At 41.7% G+C, this 17,249-nt stretch overlaps 1 protein-coding gene across 1 annotated transcript; it reads left to right on the top strand.

Annotated features, from left to right (window-relative positions):
• Positions 1-1,317: 1,317 nt before the first annotated feature.
• Positions 1,318-15,802, top strand: KLHL23 (kelch like family member 23). The gene is given in 6 exon segments (XM_033112920.1): positions 1,318-1,342; positions 1,345-1,925; positions 1,928-1,982; positions 1,985-2,530; positions 6,047-6,199; positions 13,832-15,802. Coding segments are annotated over 6 exon segments (1,671 nt in total). The 3' UTR covers positions 14,143-15,802.
• Positions 15,803-17,249: the final 1,447 nt, after the last annotated feature.

Below are 17,249 nucleotides of genomic sequence, written 5' to 3'. Positions count from 1 at the left end.
GAGAAAATGTTTGAGCTGTGCGTGTGCGTTAGACACAGACCCCAGGAGAGGGGAAAGCGAGCGGCAAGGGCAGTCTCCTCCTGCTGCGGAGTGAGAAAACCGTCCCACCTGCTGCGGGGTGAAGCGCCCCGGCGGCTCCAGCTGCCCGCCCCGCTCCTGCTCGCAGCGCGGCCCCGCCACCCCGGAATTCCCGCCAGTGGCCCCGTGTCCAGGCCGCGCGGGGGGCTGATCAGATGGAGGCGGGCTGCAGCCGAGGCACCAAAATAGGAGCCGCTTGTGGGCTGGAGCTGCACTAGGAGGCAGCCTCCGCCGCGCCTCTTCCAAAGATGGTCAGAGGGTCCGGAGGCGCTCCCGCTCCCGCTCGCCGCTAGCCCGCGGGCCAGCACCGCGTCCCGGAGCGGTCACTGGAGGTAGGTGCGGTGCGAACTTGCCGCCCAAGGCCAGCCGGCGGGAAGCGAGCAGGACCCGGCGCGGGAAAGCGAGGCCGCGCCGTCTCCCGAGCCCGCCCGCCCGCGGCAGAGGAGCAGACAATGGCCGCGCGGGCGCCGGGCTGGGCCGAGCGCGGGGCCGCCCGCGGCTCCCTCCCCACACCTGTGCGGCGTCCCGCGTCCGAGGACGCGGGCAGCTGGCCCGGCCGGCGGCGCGCGGCGCCCTCGAGTCGAGTCCCCGCGAGCGGCCCCGCAGCGGGGCGGTCTGCGGGCGGGAACGCGGGCCCCCGGCCCAGGCGCGGGGCGTGCGGAAACCCCTGCGGCACCGCGGGGGAGGGGGCGCACGGGGGAAGGGGCCGCGGCCGCGCCGCTTTCCTTTATCTCCTGCCTTCAGCAGAAAGGCACGAGATTTTCCTTTTCTGAGATTTCTGTTTGTCTCGTTGTATTTCGATCATTCCTCTCAGCATCTCGAACTGACTTGAATTGGGGCCGAACCGAGATGACCAAAGTCCGGCCTCGGGTGGGGTGACCCCCGGACACTTGGTTTGCCAAGTGTGGGATGCCTATCGGACTGTGAGCTCGGGGCCGACTGTGGAGACTGGGTAACTGGGGTAGCAAATCAGCATTTCTTCTAGAAAGGACTACTGAAAAATCCGGGGGCTTCGTTTCAGATTCCGAGCTACCCTGAGTTTAAGGTGACCATCATATAGTTCATCATATAGTCCATCCACATTTTGCATTTGTTACTTAGAATGTTGAATTTGGTCTAGTTTTGCAGTATATTTGATGCCAGTCAATCATGATAATATTGGAATATTTAGCACTGATTATTTGGGGTTACATGCAAAATTAAAAACATGTTTATTGTTTCATATTGTTTATTGCAGCTATGGCTTTAAAGGGACAAGAAGATTACATTACCTTTTCAAGGATTCAACGCATCCAGTGGATTTTCTGGATGCATTCAGAACATTTTACTTGGATGGATTATTTACTGATATTACCCTTCAGTGTTCTTCAGGCATAATCTTCCATTGTCACCGAGCTGTTCTAGCTGCTTGCAGCAATTATTTTAAGGCAATGTTCACAGCTGACATGAAAGAAAAATTTAAAAATAAAATAAAAATCTCTGGCATCCACCATGATATTTTGGAAGGCCTTGTAAATTATGCATACACTTCCCAAATTGAAATAACTAAAAGAAATGTTCAAAGCCTACTTGAAGCAGCAGATCTGCTGCAGTTCCTTTCAGTAAAGAAAGCTTGTGAGCAGTTTTTGGTAAGGCACCTGGATATTGATAATTGTATTGGAATGCACTCCTTTGCAGAATTTCACGTGTGTCCAGAATTAGAGAAGGAATCTCGAAGAATTCTGTGTTCAAGGTTTAAAGAAGTATGGCAACAAGAAGAATTTCTGGAAATCAGCCTGGAAAAGTTCCTCTTTATCTTGTCCAGAAAGAATCTCAGTGTTTGGAAAGAAGAAGCCATCATAGAGCCCAGTTATTAAGTGGACCTGCTCATGATGTAGAAAATCGAATTGAATGCCTATATAATCTACTAGCTATATCAACATAGATATAGATCCAGTATATTTAAAAACAGCGTTAGGACTTCAAAGAAGCTGCCTACTAACTGAAAATAAGATACGATCTCTAATATACAATGCTTTGAATCCCATGCACAAAGAGATTTCCCAGAGGTCCACAGCCACAATGTATATCATTGGAGGCTATTACTGGCATCCTTTATCAGAGGTTCACATATGGGATCCTTTGACAAATGTTTGGATTCAGGGAGCGGAAATACCAGATTATGCTAGGGAGAGCTATGGTGTTACATGTTTGGGACCCAACATTTATGTAACGGGGGGTTACAGGACGGATAACATAGAAGCTCTTGACACAGTGTGGATCTATAATAGTGAAAGTGATGAATGGACAGAAGGGTTGCCAATGCTCAATGCCAGGTATTACCACTGTGCAGTCACCTTGGGTGGCTGTGTCTATGCTTTAGGTGGTTACAGAAAAGGGGCTCCAGCAGAAGAGGCCGAGTTCTATGATCCATTAAAAGAGAAATGGATACCTATTGCCAACATGATTAAAGGTAAGTGCAGATTACGTTTATTCTGTATTTTTTAGGTGTTTGAGGTTGGGCCATTGGTCTTGCTTCTCTTGAAATAACTTTTAAAAGAATTTATCACTTTGGAATGCTATCTAGGAACTATAGTAGATTATACAAGTAATGCTCAGAATATTCCAAGTAAAAACATAATGTAGCAGTCCCTAACTTGTTTGAGTTATGTGCTTACAGTGCACTCTCAGGCTAGAAAAGATATATCATTTTATAGAAAGCAGTATAATTTCATTCTACTTACTCTACAGCTTGTTTTGAGCCTAGATCTTGCTTTGACTCTTAAGAATTTATGTCTAAGTCAAAGGCTAATTAGAGAAAGCTGGGTAGTTTTATTTGTGTTTATTTATTTATTTTGGCTTGCTTTTGAAACTGAACCCTTTTTTATTATGCTTTTAAATATTCTGCTTTTTCCTCTCATCATTTGATCACCTCTCTTTTAAAAGGTCTTTTATTAAATCCTTGAAAGTTCTGGTCCCTGCAGGGTGTAACAAATTACTTTCTCTCAAAAACTAAAGACAAATAGCTACTGCTTTTCTGATTCAAGTCTTGTCTCATAGAGTAAAAGAGAGGGGCAGATTCCGTATCCTCCCTTACGTGGCCCCCAGAGCCAGGCACGTTATTGTGTCTCAATATCTGTCTGATGAATACAATATTTTCTGCTGTTCGGCACTGGATTAGCCTTGCTCTCCTTCCCTCCCACTGGACAAAAAGTTAAACTGGAATCGTATTTAATTACATGTGTTCATTGGTGCCGGGGAGTTGCACAGAAACAACTGGTTGGTTGTTACCAAATTTGTGTCATTTTATCCCCAGTGTTTCTTCCCAGGCCTTTCTGTTTCTTTTTTAACACTAGTGAGGGTGTGGGAATCTGACCTGGTGTGGGAATCTGACCTGGTGTGATCCATGGATGACAAGCAGGAAGCCTGAGAAACAGAATGGTCTTGTGATCAGGCAAACTGCTTCTGAAGCCACACTGCCTGGGTCCAAATCCCGACTTCCACTTCCTTGCTTGTGAGCTCGGGCAAATTATTTAATCTCCGTGTGCCCCAGTTTTGCCATCTGAATAACGGAGGTGACAACATTATGTAACTTAGGATTTTGAGAGAATGAAATGAATTCATGCTCGGGAACCGCTTAGAACAGTGTCTAGCACAGAGTGAGCGCTCAGTAAGTGTTAGGCATTGTTGTCATGGGCATCATTATAGAACGTGTCAGCTCTGATAGGGCCGAAGTAACTCTCATATTCAATCGTGACTGCTGTCCTGCATGCCCAAAGATTCAGCAGTGGGTGGATGGGTGGGAGAAGGGGGCTTAAAGCCCACTGCTATTGTTGCTCTGGTTTTTGACTGCCGAAGCCTGACTGACCCCCCCACTTACGGATTCTAGGTCCCCTCTCCAAGGTGGTTCTAAATGTCCTGTCTGATGGCTCTTCCTCAGAAGAAACAAGGACATTGCAAATATTTTAGCAGCTGTTGCAAACCTGGATACATTTCTGCCTCTGTTTCTTAATGATAAGTTTCAATGGTTTTGTAGTTTACGGTACATTTCTTAGTGGATGGAAATGTATTACTTTACCAAAATTTTGTTAAATCATTTGAAACAATGCTTGCTGACGAGAAAATGTTGCAATGGTGTATCCACCATGAAAGAAAGCCATATGTGTACTTGACTCAGCCATGAGTGGACTGGGAGACCCTCATATGCCAAAGTCCTCCCCCTGCAGCTGGGTCTGACATTACGAATTTTTTTTGCTTTTATCTTGAAGGTTTGATTCTTAGTTATATCTAATCATCCCAAGGAAGGGTAACTGTGGGGACAGAATCCCAGAGAGCACTTTCCAGGCTCTCGACCTCACACGGAAAGGTGCTGGCTCGGGTAGTAGATGGTCATCAGCTGTGACTAGTTGGCCGTCAGCTGTTACTGGTTAGCCATTAGCCACTGATATAACTGCCGTGGCTACGTGGGTTGTTTGGTGGGTTGGCAGTGAAGGGAATAGCGGATTGCGGCTAGCACATGCGCTTAGCAAGTGGATTACATTGCGGCTCATGTTGCTCCTACTTCCTGTGTCTTGCACGGCTGTCAGGGAGACTAGGGTGCGGGAAGACCCCTCGTTGGGGTACTGACAGATGTTTGCTTGTGTGTCTCAACCAACCACCATCGAGAATATAGTGGTATGACGCCCCTATCTATGGCTCCGTTGTTGTTCCTTTTTGGCTTCACCATATCCTGTGTTTTTGTGCTGGGGGGTGGGGGGTAAGGGGGGGCGGAGCTGAGACCCAGCATTACAGTAACATTTTGTCAGTTATGTATTTTGGGCTAGTACTGGTTCTAGTGATCAGACTCATGCTGAACTTTTAGTTTCACATTTTTCTGTAGAAAGAATAACATTTTTCCTAATTTGTTTTATTTTGTATTCTTGAAGTGAACTAGCAGTTTTCTCTGGTAATGAGAATTTAAATTGGGTAGAATCAAATTTCAAATTCATTTCCTTTTTTGGTTCAGGAAGATACAGAGAAGAAATAGTTGGCTGTTTAGGAACTCCTAACACTTTTCCCCTCTCATAACTGCCTTGCTTATAAACTCACTTTTGTTTTAGAGTAGAAATGAACAAGGAGATTAAACTGCACCTCTGCATGTAGCAGTGCTAAGTAAAAGTTTATTGAAAGACTAAACCGACTTTTCAACTAAAATGAACCTCATCATTTTTCTTCCCTCTTCTTGTTCCCCTGCTGAAACTATTTTCTCCTCCTCTGTATTTTTCGATGGCATCAACACTTCCCAGTTTTACAAGCTCAGGATTTCATAATGCGTCTTGTTTGTGTCCAACTCAGTCAGTTATCAAGGCTTATCTGTTTTACCTGTGTCTCTTGTCGCCTTGCCCTTTGCTCTGTACCCAAAGCCCCTTCTAACGCAGACCCTTAACACATTGCACCTGGATCAGTTCTACCTTTCTACCTTTGTAATCCCTCCCTTGCTTTGTTTAAAAAGCTTAAAAATCCTGCTGAATTAAGTCCAGATTTCTTAGTTGGGCATCAGGATTCTTTGCCCGGTGGCTCTAACTTACCATGCCAATTTTAATTCCCACGAGACAACCCCAGGTATGCCAGAATCAAAACTGCTACTTAGATTGCCCAATAAGCATTTGCACTTGCCTTGCTCTCATTTAGAATGGCTTCCTCTAACCTCTACCTGCCAAATTCCTACCCACTAAGGCCCAGGTCAAAGTTTGCCACCTCCTACCATGATTTCCCTAGTCAAAAGCAATGTCTCCTTGCTCTAAACATCCACAGCTCTGTACCCTGTGTTCTAATTATTTTTGTAAATGTCTCACCTTTTAAGAGTGTGAGGAGCGTTTCTTTTTTATTCTTCAGTCCCTCAGAGTACATGCCTTATGTGAATAATAACAAAAACAATACGGTATTCATCATAAAACAGAATGAAAGATCAGCTGAAAATGTGATTTTAATGTGATTTTAATTACCACAGGTGTGGGAAATGCTACTGCCTGTGTCTTACATGAGGTTATCTACATCATTGGTGGACACTGTGGCTACAGAGGAAGCTACACCTATGACAAGGTCCAGAGCTACAATTCAGACATCAACGAATGGAGCCTCATCACCTCCAGTCCACATCCAGGTAACAAAATACTGTCAGTAGTACATGTTGTGATACAGCTTATCAGTATAAGAGATGGCTAAAAATGGGCTGGGAAAAAAAATGCTACATTTATAGTAGACTACACATGGTGTAATTAAAAGGCTCAAAATACTCATATTTACGTGTAACAATAATTACAATTTAGATTATTCAGATTAGATCATGTCTTTAAATACTTTCCCTCGTGTCTTTATACTACATGTATTTTAAGCCTATGTGGTTAAAAGTAGTAGTTTTTTAAAATTTTTTTTCACCTGAATTCTTTTTTGTGTGTTTCGTATTCCTTATGTGCTTTCATTTACATGTATTATATAAAACACAATTAAAAAAAAAATTTTATTGGGGAATATTGGGGGACAGTGTGTTTCTCCAGGGCCCATCAGCTCCAAGTCGTTGTCCTTCACTCTAGTTGTGGAGGGCGCAGCTCAGCTCCAAGTCCAGTCGCCGTTTTCAATCTTTAGTTGCAGGGGGCGCAGTCCACTATCCCATGCGGGAATCGAACCGGCAACCTTGTTGAGAGCTCACGCTCTAACCAACTGAGCCATCCGTCCACCCCTCTGGAAGCTCAGCGGCAGCTCCTTGTTTTCATTCTAGTTGCGGAGGGCGCAGCTCACTGTCCCAAGTGGGAATCAAACCGGCCACCCTGTTGTTCAGAGCTTGTGCTCTAACCAACTGAGCTATCCGGCCCAGATTTTTTAAGCAGTTACACACAATTTTTATAAGCCCCAAAACACAATTTTTATAAGCAGTTAAAAAGCACTAGTCTAACAAATAGTTGGGAAGGGTACCTGTAGATTCAGTTCAACAGAAGGTGGTTTCTTCGTTTAGAAGTGTGGTCTTTCTGGGTTTCAGTAGCTGTTAAGCACTCCTACGGTGTGCAGAGCCGCATGTTGGCCTCACTTTAACAATCATAAAGGGGACGTGTTGTCTGCCCACAAGGAGTGGCCTGCCTTCTGTGGTGTCTTTTGTGCTTTGTCTTGTCTCTTTGTGAAGAGCTCGGGGGAAGCATAAGCCTGTTACTTATGTTTAAGTTTTTTTCATTAGAAAAGATTCATATCAGTAAATCACTATACTACTTTGAGTCCTTTTTCTTATAGCATCACTTCTAAGTGGGTTGCTGGAGAGCATAATTGAAATTCACAAGCTTGAACTACCTGAGAATAACAGCTAAGCTTCTTGAGCACTTTTCATAAGTTAGGTATTGACTAAGCACTTTGCATGTAATATTACCTTAAATTCTAACTACAACCCTGTGAGTAGGTATTGTTTACCCCTGTTTTACATATTTGGAAATGGAGGCTTAGAAAGCAGAAGTAACTTTGCCAAGGTCACACAGTTTGGAAGTGGTGCACCAGTATTCAGTTCAGGCGGTCTGATTGCGTAAACGGTGCTATAACCACTAAGCAGCCTGCCTCTCCTTAAGGAAGCAGGCTGTCCTGCTTTTTGACCAGTGTAGCTAGCACCCGAATCTCCAAATGTCATCTCACAGTTTACGTAGAGCACAGCTGAATCTGGTGCTGTATCTCCATATGCCATGGGCTTTACACAACAAGAGACTTCAGCTGCAGGCTGTCCTGGCCCGGAAGACCCCATGGAATGGGTAGCTTCTGTGTCCTAGTAGCCCAGATGTATTATTCCAGACTCCCCACCACTTTCTGTTACGACCAATGAAGTTATAAGGAAAAGTATTAGGTTGGTGCAAAAGTAATTGCGCTTTTTGCAATTATTCTTAACCTTTTAAACCGCAATTACTTCTGCACCAACCTACTAATTAATAACAGCTCACACTGAGTAGTAGCTAACATTTATTCAGTGAGTATGTGTCAGGCACTAACTGGTCCAATAATTTTCCATGTCTTAATCTATTTAAATCTCACAGCAATCCTATGAGCGAGGTGCTACTGTTAATCGCATTTATCATTTCTATTATCTAAAGCACACAGAGAGTAAATACATTGCTCAAGGTCAGCCAGCTAGTGCTCCTTAGAGGTGAGGTTCAAATCCAGGCAGTCTGGCTGGGAGCGCCATGCCCTCAGTAACCACACTGTTACGTCATCTGCTCCTCATGTTCACCTTGCGTTAGATGTTACTCTGAGTTGTCTTTACAAAGAAAATCCAATATAGTATGAAGAGTCAAATTAACCAATTAGAGGGCAATTATTTACATTACAAATTTAATATATATTTCATAAAGGGGTTCTTTTAAAAGTAAATATATCCCACAGCATATTTAAGTTGATGTATAACTTATTCACTGCTTGCTTGAGAGTCTAAAAGACAGTGAGACTTCAAACACAGTATGAAAAGCCATGGCAAATTGAAAAATCAATCACACATAAATATTAAATTACAGTATAAATCAGTGGGAGCTTATTCTATTTGTAAAGTCTTGATTTACAGTGGACTTTTTCCTGAAGATAAAAAACAAAGGTATCAAATTAGCACCCTGCATGGTATATTCTCTTTGGCTCTGACAGTGTTTAAAATATGTTTTAACTGGCTTGTTACCACTAATATTTAAAATTCAGGAGATTTCAAATAAAAATCATGATTTCTGGATTTTAGAAAAATGAGAAGAACTGATAGCCTCAGACCATATTCCATCCTGACAGCGATCACTGGGGTCGAGTAGTGGCTGTTTCCTTTAGAAGAGGCTTGTGTGCATCTGTCACCACAGTCTGTCCCATTATCATCATGTCACAGACCTGGGGGGGCCCGTGCTGATGTTTTCTTACCCCTAGCAGCCTAATTCAGCCCTCTGTTACCTCCTGGGCCCTTAGAGGCATTTGGATCTACAGCCTCTGAATTAGCGCAAGATACGCTTCTTAGGTATTTTAGGAGCACCGCCTGAGGAACGAAAATGTCAGTCCTGAGTTTGTCAGCCTTACAGTATATATAACTTAGATTGCAAAGAAATCATTATTATTGTTAAAATGTAATATAAATGTTATCTTTTTTTTCTTAATGCCTTTAAAAGGCAGTAGCTTTGTAAAGTTGAAAAACAGGGGACTATAATTCCATTAAGTTCAAGATAACATTTATTGAGACCTTACCTTGGGAAAGATATCATTCTAGTTATTATATAAGATATAAAGATGATTAAGGGCTAGTCTCTTCTGCGACAGGAACTCAGAATCTAGTAGCAAATATACATTCATAAGTGGACTAAAAGACAATCTTATAAATAAGTGCTATTGAACTCGAGGATAGAGAGAGCTTGAGTCTGATTAAGGGGAATCTAGCAATGTTAGAAGCTTCCAGGAGCAGGTTGTTATGATTTGGGTCTTTTTAAAGAATGGCTGCAGTTAGGGAAGGTAGTTTTTGAGGGAGGGTTTTCTGGCAGAGAGTTAGCTGATGAAGGAAGGCAGAAGGGAACGTTTGAGGTTTATTCCAGTGCTGGGAGTAGGTGTGTACGAATGAGATGTAAGAGGGCAGAATGAAAGAGAGGATGCGGGCGTTCGGTTGAGTAGATCATGGAGGGTGTAGAATGGCAGGCAGGAGAATTTAGAAAATGAAGAACTGCCAAAGGTTTCAGAGCAAGAGAACGGTGCGATCAGTTCTAGTTTTAAAGAGAGCGCTCCTTTTAGAGTCGATTCGGAGAAAGACAGACAGCAGGGAGATCTGCTAAAACTATTGGTAATAAACCAGGTGAGAAATGCTGCAAGCCTGAAGTGGTAGGAGTGGAAAACGAGCAGATGTGAGGAATGTCAGAGATTCAACATGGATTGAATTGGTAGTGATTGTAACCTTGACTGGTTGGATATAGGAGATGAGGGAGAGAAAGAAGTTGACAGTTATTCCAGGCCTCCGTCTGGGTGACTGCGACAATGGGGAGCATTGAAGGAGCAGCCAGCAGGAAGGGAGAAGTGGAGAGAAGATGAGCTCAGTTTGTAGTTCAATGTGAAAAACTCGTTGGATAACCCAGAAGAGCTGTCCAGCAGTTGGTCTGCAGCTCAGGAGGACGAGTGCAGCTAAATATAGAGATGTGGGAGTTGTTTGCTTGGAGATGATGGCTGTGGGTGTGGGGATGAATGAGATGCCTTCAGAGGGTGGGACCAACAGTACAGCTATGGGCAGAATCTTGGAAAAGAGCAGGAGTGAAGGGATGAGCTGAGGAAAAAGAATGCATGAAGAACAGGGAAGAAGCAGTAAGTGATTAAGGAGAAAAACCTGTGGAGAGCTGGGTCAAGTCGGGAGAGAGCTGTCTCCTGGCTCTCCTGTTTATTTACTTACCTAATCTTGGGCAGTGGCTTACGCTCTTGGATCTTACTTTCCAGTAAAATAAAGAAGCTAGGGTAGATAAGCTGTACAGGTCTCTTCAGTGGCAAAAATCTTTAGGAAAAAAATGTAAATCATTTCAGTGGATATGGAATACCTGGTAATATTGTGGTTGTCTCTGAATTCCCTACATGGCTTTGTTCATATCACTCACGTAACACTGAATACAGACTGTCATGTATTTATCGTGAATGTTTCCTGGTAAACTCTGAGCCATGACAGATGGTGCCATTCCCATGCTTGGTTTAAAATTGTTCATTCATTCATTTGTCCAACAGTTATTTGCTCAGCGCTTCTTACGTGCTATGTACAACGTTAGGAGCTCACTGAACAAGACACAATCCCTTGACCTCAATAGCTTCGTAGCGTGACCAGCAAGAAAAAAGGCAGTTACAGCTGTGGAAGAAAAAGTTTCCATCAACAAGCAATAACATAACATTATGTTGTATTCGGGTAAGGGGAAAAACTGTCAGGAATCACTTTATTTTAAACATTTTTACTGTTATAGAAAGATTGAGATACCTCTCTTAACAAAAGAATTACAAATTGAGGATTTTTTGGTAAACTTTGAATAATTTAGGAAAAGCCTAGTAAGCTCATTGTCCATTCACATCAACTGATAAAATTTTTGAATCATTAATTTTCATAATAACCACTTGATGGAATGATTCGTATAATTTATATAAACAATGTTTCACAAGTACTGAAATCAACTAAATCCTAATAAAAATTCTACATATACATAACTGGAAAGTAGCAAATGGATTTTTCAGAGGTAGGAAGAATCTTATTTTCTTGGATATCAGAAACTTGAGAACAACAAGTGGACTCAAAGCGAAAGTGCCATCTTCTGAGACTTTTTTCAAAACCTAAATAGCAAGAGCTTTACTGATAAAAATTTGTCTTCCATTCTGAAAGGGGAAATCGCATTTCTAATTGTACATTCTCTCTTTCTAAAGAGGGGCTTACAAGCTTTTATTCCACAAAATAATGGGGGCACATATTTGGCCACAGAGGGTACATTCATTTATTGTTCCAACAAACATTTATTGAGTCCTTACAAGGTGCCAGACACTTGCCATTCTCCAGCTGGGAGTGCAGCAGTAGGCAGGGCACGGTCCTGCACTGTTGGAAGGGAGAGTGAGACGGTAAATAAGAAGCATACCAGACAATGAGAAGTGGAGAGAATTAACATCGTGTGATGTGGTAGAGATGCCTGACTGACCACGCAGGTTGGATTGTCAAGGAAGGCCCCTCAGAGGAGATAATAGTAAGATGAGACCTGAATGACACGAAGGAGGCAGCTGTACAAAGATCTGGACAAAGAAGAGATGTCCCGTCAAAGGGAACAGCTCAGTAATGGCAGAAAATGGCAAATAAAGAAAGAAATACATCTTCATTTATTTGCTATAATATTAGTGCCACTGACAAATCTTGCTCTTCCTTCAGGTCTGCAACTAGAAGTATTTACAAGATCGGATCAAAATACACGGTGAATGTTTAAATAAAAAAAATAATTTATTACAGCAAAAGACACATTGCCATTAATCCCCCTCACTTCAAACACACGTATCCCAATGTCCCTGCCACTTCCTGAAACCGTTCTGGAAGTCCTCTTTCATGAGTGTCATTAGTTGCGCTGTCGTTACTGCTTTCATGTCCTGAATTGATTCAAAACGTTTCCCTTTCATGGTCATTTTGACTTTGGGGGAGAGCCAGAGGTTGTACAGTGCCAGATGTGGTGAATAAGGTGGATGAGAACACACTAATGGTTTTACTTGACAGAAATTGTCGTACCAGACACGTACGTGTGACATGCAGCCTTTCTGTTTTGATCAAAAAATATGGTAAATGCTGCTGCCGAGTGCCATCCAACAGAAAGGCAGAGATCGTCAATACAGGAAGCAGCGCATTGAACCCTAGAACAGTGTGACGAGTTTCAGCTTGTCCCATGCAGTCAGTCAGGTGTGAGCTACGGTTGAGAGAAGATGTGTTTTAAAATGTGCTGTAAATCATCCTTCATCATGACAACGCTCCGTGTCACACATCACTTCTGGTATACGGCAATTTCTGTGAAATAAAAATATCACGGTGCATCCTCATCCATCTTATTGACCAGATCTGGCTCTATGCAACTTCTGGCTCTTCCCCAAAGTCAAAATGACCGTGAAAGGGAAACATTTTCAATCAATTCAGGACATGGAAGCAGCCATAACGGCGCAACTAATGACATAAAAGAGGTCTTCCAGAATTGCTTCAGAAAGTGGCAAGAACAATGGGATAAGTGTGTTTTGAGGGGGATTAATGGCAATGTGTCTTTTACTGTAATACTTTTTTTGTTTAATTTAAACATTCACCGTATTGTTTGATCACACCTTGTAAGTGTAATCCTATGGTTGATATTCCCAGAGAAGGAACTCACTGGCCAGTAGTGACCTTAGAAATGCAGGCGTGGAGGAAACACCGGGCTGGGACTAGGGTGAGGCACGTGAGTCGCTGGAGGCACAGAGTTAAAGGCGTCACTCAGAGTGAGAGCCTCCTTGCGTTTCGCAGTCTGTGCACCTCGCTTGCCTCACCTAGTCACAGCCCTGGCAAGAAGGAAGATGAAGTAAAGTTGCAAAAGATCTTGGTGCTTTGAAGAGCCAGCAGATTTGGATGTGCAGGGGAAGATCAATAAAACGGGAAAAATTAAAACAGCCTGCAAGGCAGACCCTGTGGAAGCAGACGCCCTTCCCCACCGCACACAGCAGTCAGTCCTCTGCCTTTGAGCACCTTTCACAGCTTCTGAAGACGATAGACTATAGTTCCCCACTAATACGGTTGTGTGTTTTTCTAACTTCCTGTGTCCTTAACTTGACCAGCAGTATAAGAGAGGCAAGCAAGGTAATGTGTGTGACACCTGTGACAACAGACAGGCCAGATTGCCTGCCACTGGTTACAGAGATAGCTGCTAAGACTTGAGGGAACCTACACCAGTTACCGGGAATGTCTTCATGTCGGAGGGACTTTACTGCTGCCATCTTTTACCCATAGCTGTAGAATAAAAGACGTCTATGCTGGGAAATCCCAGAAGGCTGGTCTGAGGATGAGTTCCTCCCTAACATCTTGCAAAGGCAGCTTAATGATGACCTGAGAGAATGGCAGGAGCAGGTCATCTGAATCAGGTGAGAGGGAATGGATCTTAAGGCGTGGTGTTTCAGGAGTGCGCTGAAATCAAAATGTCCTAACTACTCTATTTTTGTATGCTAAATTGTAAAGGATTATCACATCACCACCTTAGGGTATCTCTTTTGTTTGTTATCCTAATAAAATCTGCTTTTTTTTTTTTAATAGAATATGGATTGTGTTCAGTTCCATTTGAAAGTAAGCTCTACCTAGTTGGTGGACAAACTACAATCACGGAGTGTTATGACCCTGAACAAAATGAATGGAGAGAGATAGCTCCCATGATGGAAAGGAGGATGGAGTGTGGTGCCGTCATCATGAATGGATGTATTTATGTCACTGGGGGATATTCCTACTCAAAGGGAACTTATCTTCAGAGCATTGAAAAATATGATCCAGATCTTAATAAGTGGGAAATAGTGGGTAGTCTTCCAAGTGCCATGCGGTCCCACGGATGTGTTTGTGTGTATAATGTCTGATTGAATCCATAGAAATGACCAAGTAATCACTGCTTTTGGTGTCGTAAAAAAATGTAGGGTTTGGAACATCTTGCTTGTTCTTGTGGACTGGTACATAATGGGAAAATTCTCATTCCTAACCCCCACTCTACACCCTAACCCAATGATTAATGGTCAAGAAAACTCTTAGATATATTTACAGTTGAATCAGTGGGGTTAACACCTATAATCTCTGCTTTTGAAAGGTGATACGGAATGTTGAACACGCGGTAGGAGGTGAACTGCCTTTGTAGTGAATTTTTTCTGGTAGCATGAACACTGGGTATTTGAAATTTAAGGAGGGAATCTTCTCTACCTCTACAAAATCAACACTTTAAAAAAAAGGTTTTCTTTCCTTTGTTGTATGTATAATTTATTGTTGTTCTTTATTTACTGACTAGCAGAGATATACAAGATACTGTGCAAAAGTTCATTACTATTCAGAGTTTACAAACTAAATTTAAAAGAATGGCAAATCTGAAAAATTGCACAGAAATAGTCAAATATTTGTTGATGCTAAAAGCTATTTTTAATTTTCAGCTTTGATGTACATTACTAGGTTAGGTATCTTTAGTTTAAGCATGTTAGAAAATCCTCTTTATTCTTATGTATAGACATGTCTGCATATAAAATTGAATGTTAGAGTCAGAAAGCATGTAGAGCAAATTGTGATATAGTAGAAAATAACCTTGTTGAGAAGAAATTTGCATTGATTTCCCAGCTCTGCCACTAACTAGATTTTGTAACTTTGATTGAGTCACTTAACCTCTCCTCAATGAGTGCTTCCTAACCCACGCACACTGGCACTTTGGGTCACAGATGTGCCTCGATAAGGATCCTCATAACTCTTGGAGCAGCCAGAGGTGGCCAGAGTGGCTGGGCTTCTGGGCCAGAACACCTTTGTCCATTTTCTATAACTTTGCCCATGTGTGCAATAACTTCAGAAAAGTTGGAAAGCATTGCTTAACTCAATCTAAACGTTTAGTAATCTGTTAGATGATCTAGCCACACTCTTCAGTTTTTCTAAAGAGGCTATTTTTAACTTTAAATACAGAAGTTTAAAATTAGCTAACCCCTCTGATTGTATTTTTTTAATTTTAGAAAGAAACTGTTTTATTTCAGATGGCATTTTAAGTAGATACAACCCTTTGGGATTGTAACATGGTACTACATAAAAAGAGCCATAAAAATGACCATATCTTTCTCATAAGTTCTACTCCTAGATTTGTAACCTAAAGAATAATATAAAAACCAAAACAAAAAAGGTAAATGCACAAGGAGGTTTATGTCTGCCTTATTTATAATAGCATAAAATCGGAAATAATGTACATTGCAAAGAAGAAAGTGGGCTAATAAAAAGTGAAGTATCACGCTACCATTAAAGTAATTATTTGCAAGACTGTAGAACTATGGATGTGTCTGTGATATGTAGGTACAATAAGCACAATATAAAGTAGTATGCACACTATGGTTTTGTGACTTTGTAAAATCTTTATGCATGTGGAAGGTAATATGCAAAACTGAAATTCATTGTGTTAGTGTAGGGGAATATGGAATGATTTTTAATTTATTTGAATGGTTTTCTTTAATACTACTTTGTATTTTCAATAAAAATAAATCAATCACTGTGTATGTTGTTAAAACTGCTTGGTTTGGGCCAGTCGAGTTTTGAAGGACAGTCTGAATTAGTAAAACAATTGAATTATACACTATTTCAATCTATAATTGAATTACACACCATTTTATTGCTCTTAAGAACATTTAGCAATTAATGTCGCCCAGTAGTACTTTAGAGATCTGTTCTGTAGAATAGATTTGACCTGTTGCACTCATCTCCCCCTCCTTTTATCTTATGTAGCTCCTATAAAATTTTGACTCAAGTCCAACCTATGGGAATTCTTTCCTGACTGTTTCAGCCAATCGTAAACTCCCATCATCACGTTTAAAGAAGTAATTATTTATATGTCATAGTAAGTCTCTTGGCCAGTTTTGAGATCATGGATCACACCCTATTCTTCGTATTCTCAAGGTCTAGCATTTCGTTTGTATATCCAGTGTATTCGTATTTTTTCTGAAGGATGATAGATTATTTTTACAGACAAGCATTCTGGAGGTGCTTTAAGGATCTTGAAAATAGTATGTGATCTGAGGTGTTTAATATTTTCTGTAAAATTCTTTTTTGCTGTTTGTGCACACAAGAAAAGATTAAGGAAACTAAACATTTCTGTCAGAATTATCCCAGGTTCCAAACCACTGTAGTATAAATGAAAAATATTTTACTGTAATTGAATGCAAGCCGTTCCTTTGGAAAGAACAAACACTATTTTACGAAATAATGTAAATTGTGGAGATGATTTTAAGCATGACTTAATTAAGAGGACTCTTAAGTATCCAAATTTGATAAGCTGCTGTTTCTCACAAGTTTTATTTTTATTTTTTAGCTTCAACGGAAAAAGGATCAACATCTATGGTACTTGCTTTAAAGCACATTAGCCTTTGTTTTCACATTCTTGTAAATATATGTTGTGTTATGGACTGAATGCTTGTGTCCCCCAGAATTCATAGGTTGAAGCCTTTGCCCCCGTTGTGACTGTATTTGGAGTTAGGGCCCATATGGAAGTGATTAAGGTTAAATGAGTTCATAAGCATAAGGCCCTGAGCCTGATAGGATTAGTGTCCTCATAAGAGACTCTGGAGAGCTTCCTCTCTCTCTCCCCACCATGTGAGGACTCATCAACAAGGCAGCCATCTGCAATCCAGAAAGAGCTCTCACCAGAACCTGACCATGCTGGCGCCCTAATCTTAGACTTCCAGCCTCCAGAACTGGGAGAAAACTTTCTATAGTTTAAGCCACCCAGTCTATGGTATTTTTGTGATGGCAGCCTTAAACTAACACAGCCTGCAAAGGAGATAGCCTTTTATATGTTGCAGTTTTGGTGCCGGATCAGCTAAAAGTAGAAGTCTGTTCCCCAGGCAATCCTTTCCTCCCCCAGTTCGCTTCCCACACAAAGCAACCAAAACACCTTTTTATTAGTCTGAAAATGTCCAATTCTATAAATACAGCTTTATTTCTTAGGATTTAGTAGATG

Source organism: Rhinolophus ferrumequinum, chromosome 8 (assembly GCF_004115265.2).
Source record: "Rhinolophus ferrumequinum isolate MPI-CBG mRhiFer1 chromosome 8, mRhiFer1_v1.p, whole genome shotgun sequence".
Classification (NCBI taxonomy): Eukaryota; Metazoa; Chordata; class Mammalia; order Chiroptera; family Rhinolophidae; genus Rhinolophus; species Rhinolophus ferrumequinum.
This window is presented reverse-complemented; position numbering and strand designations above follow the sequence as displayed.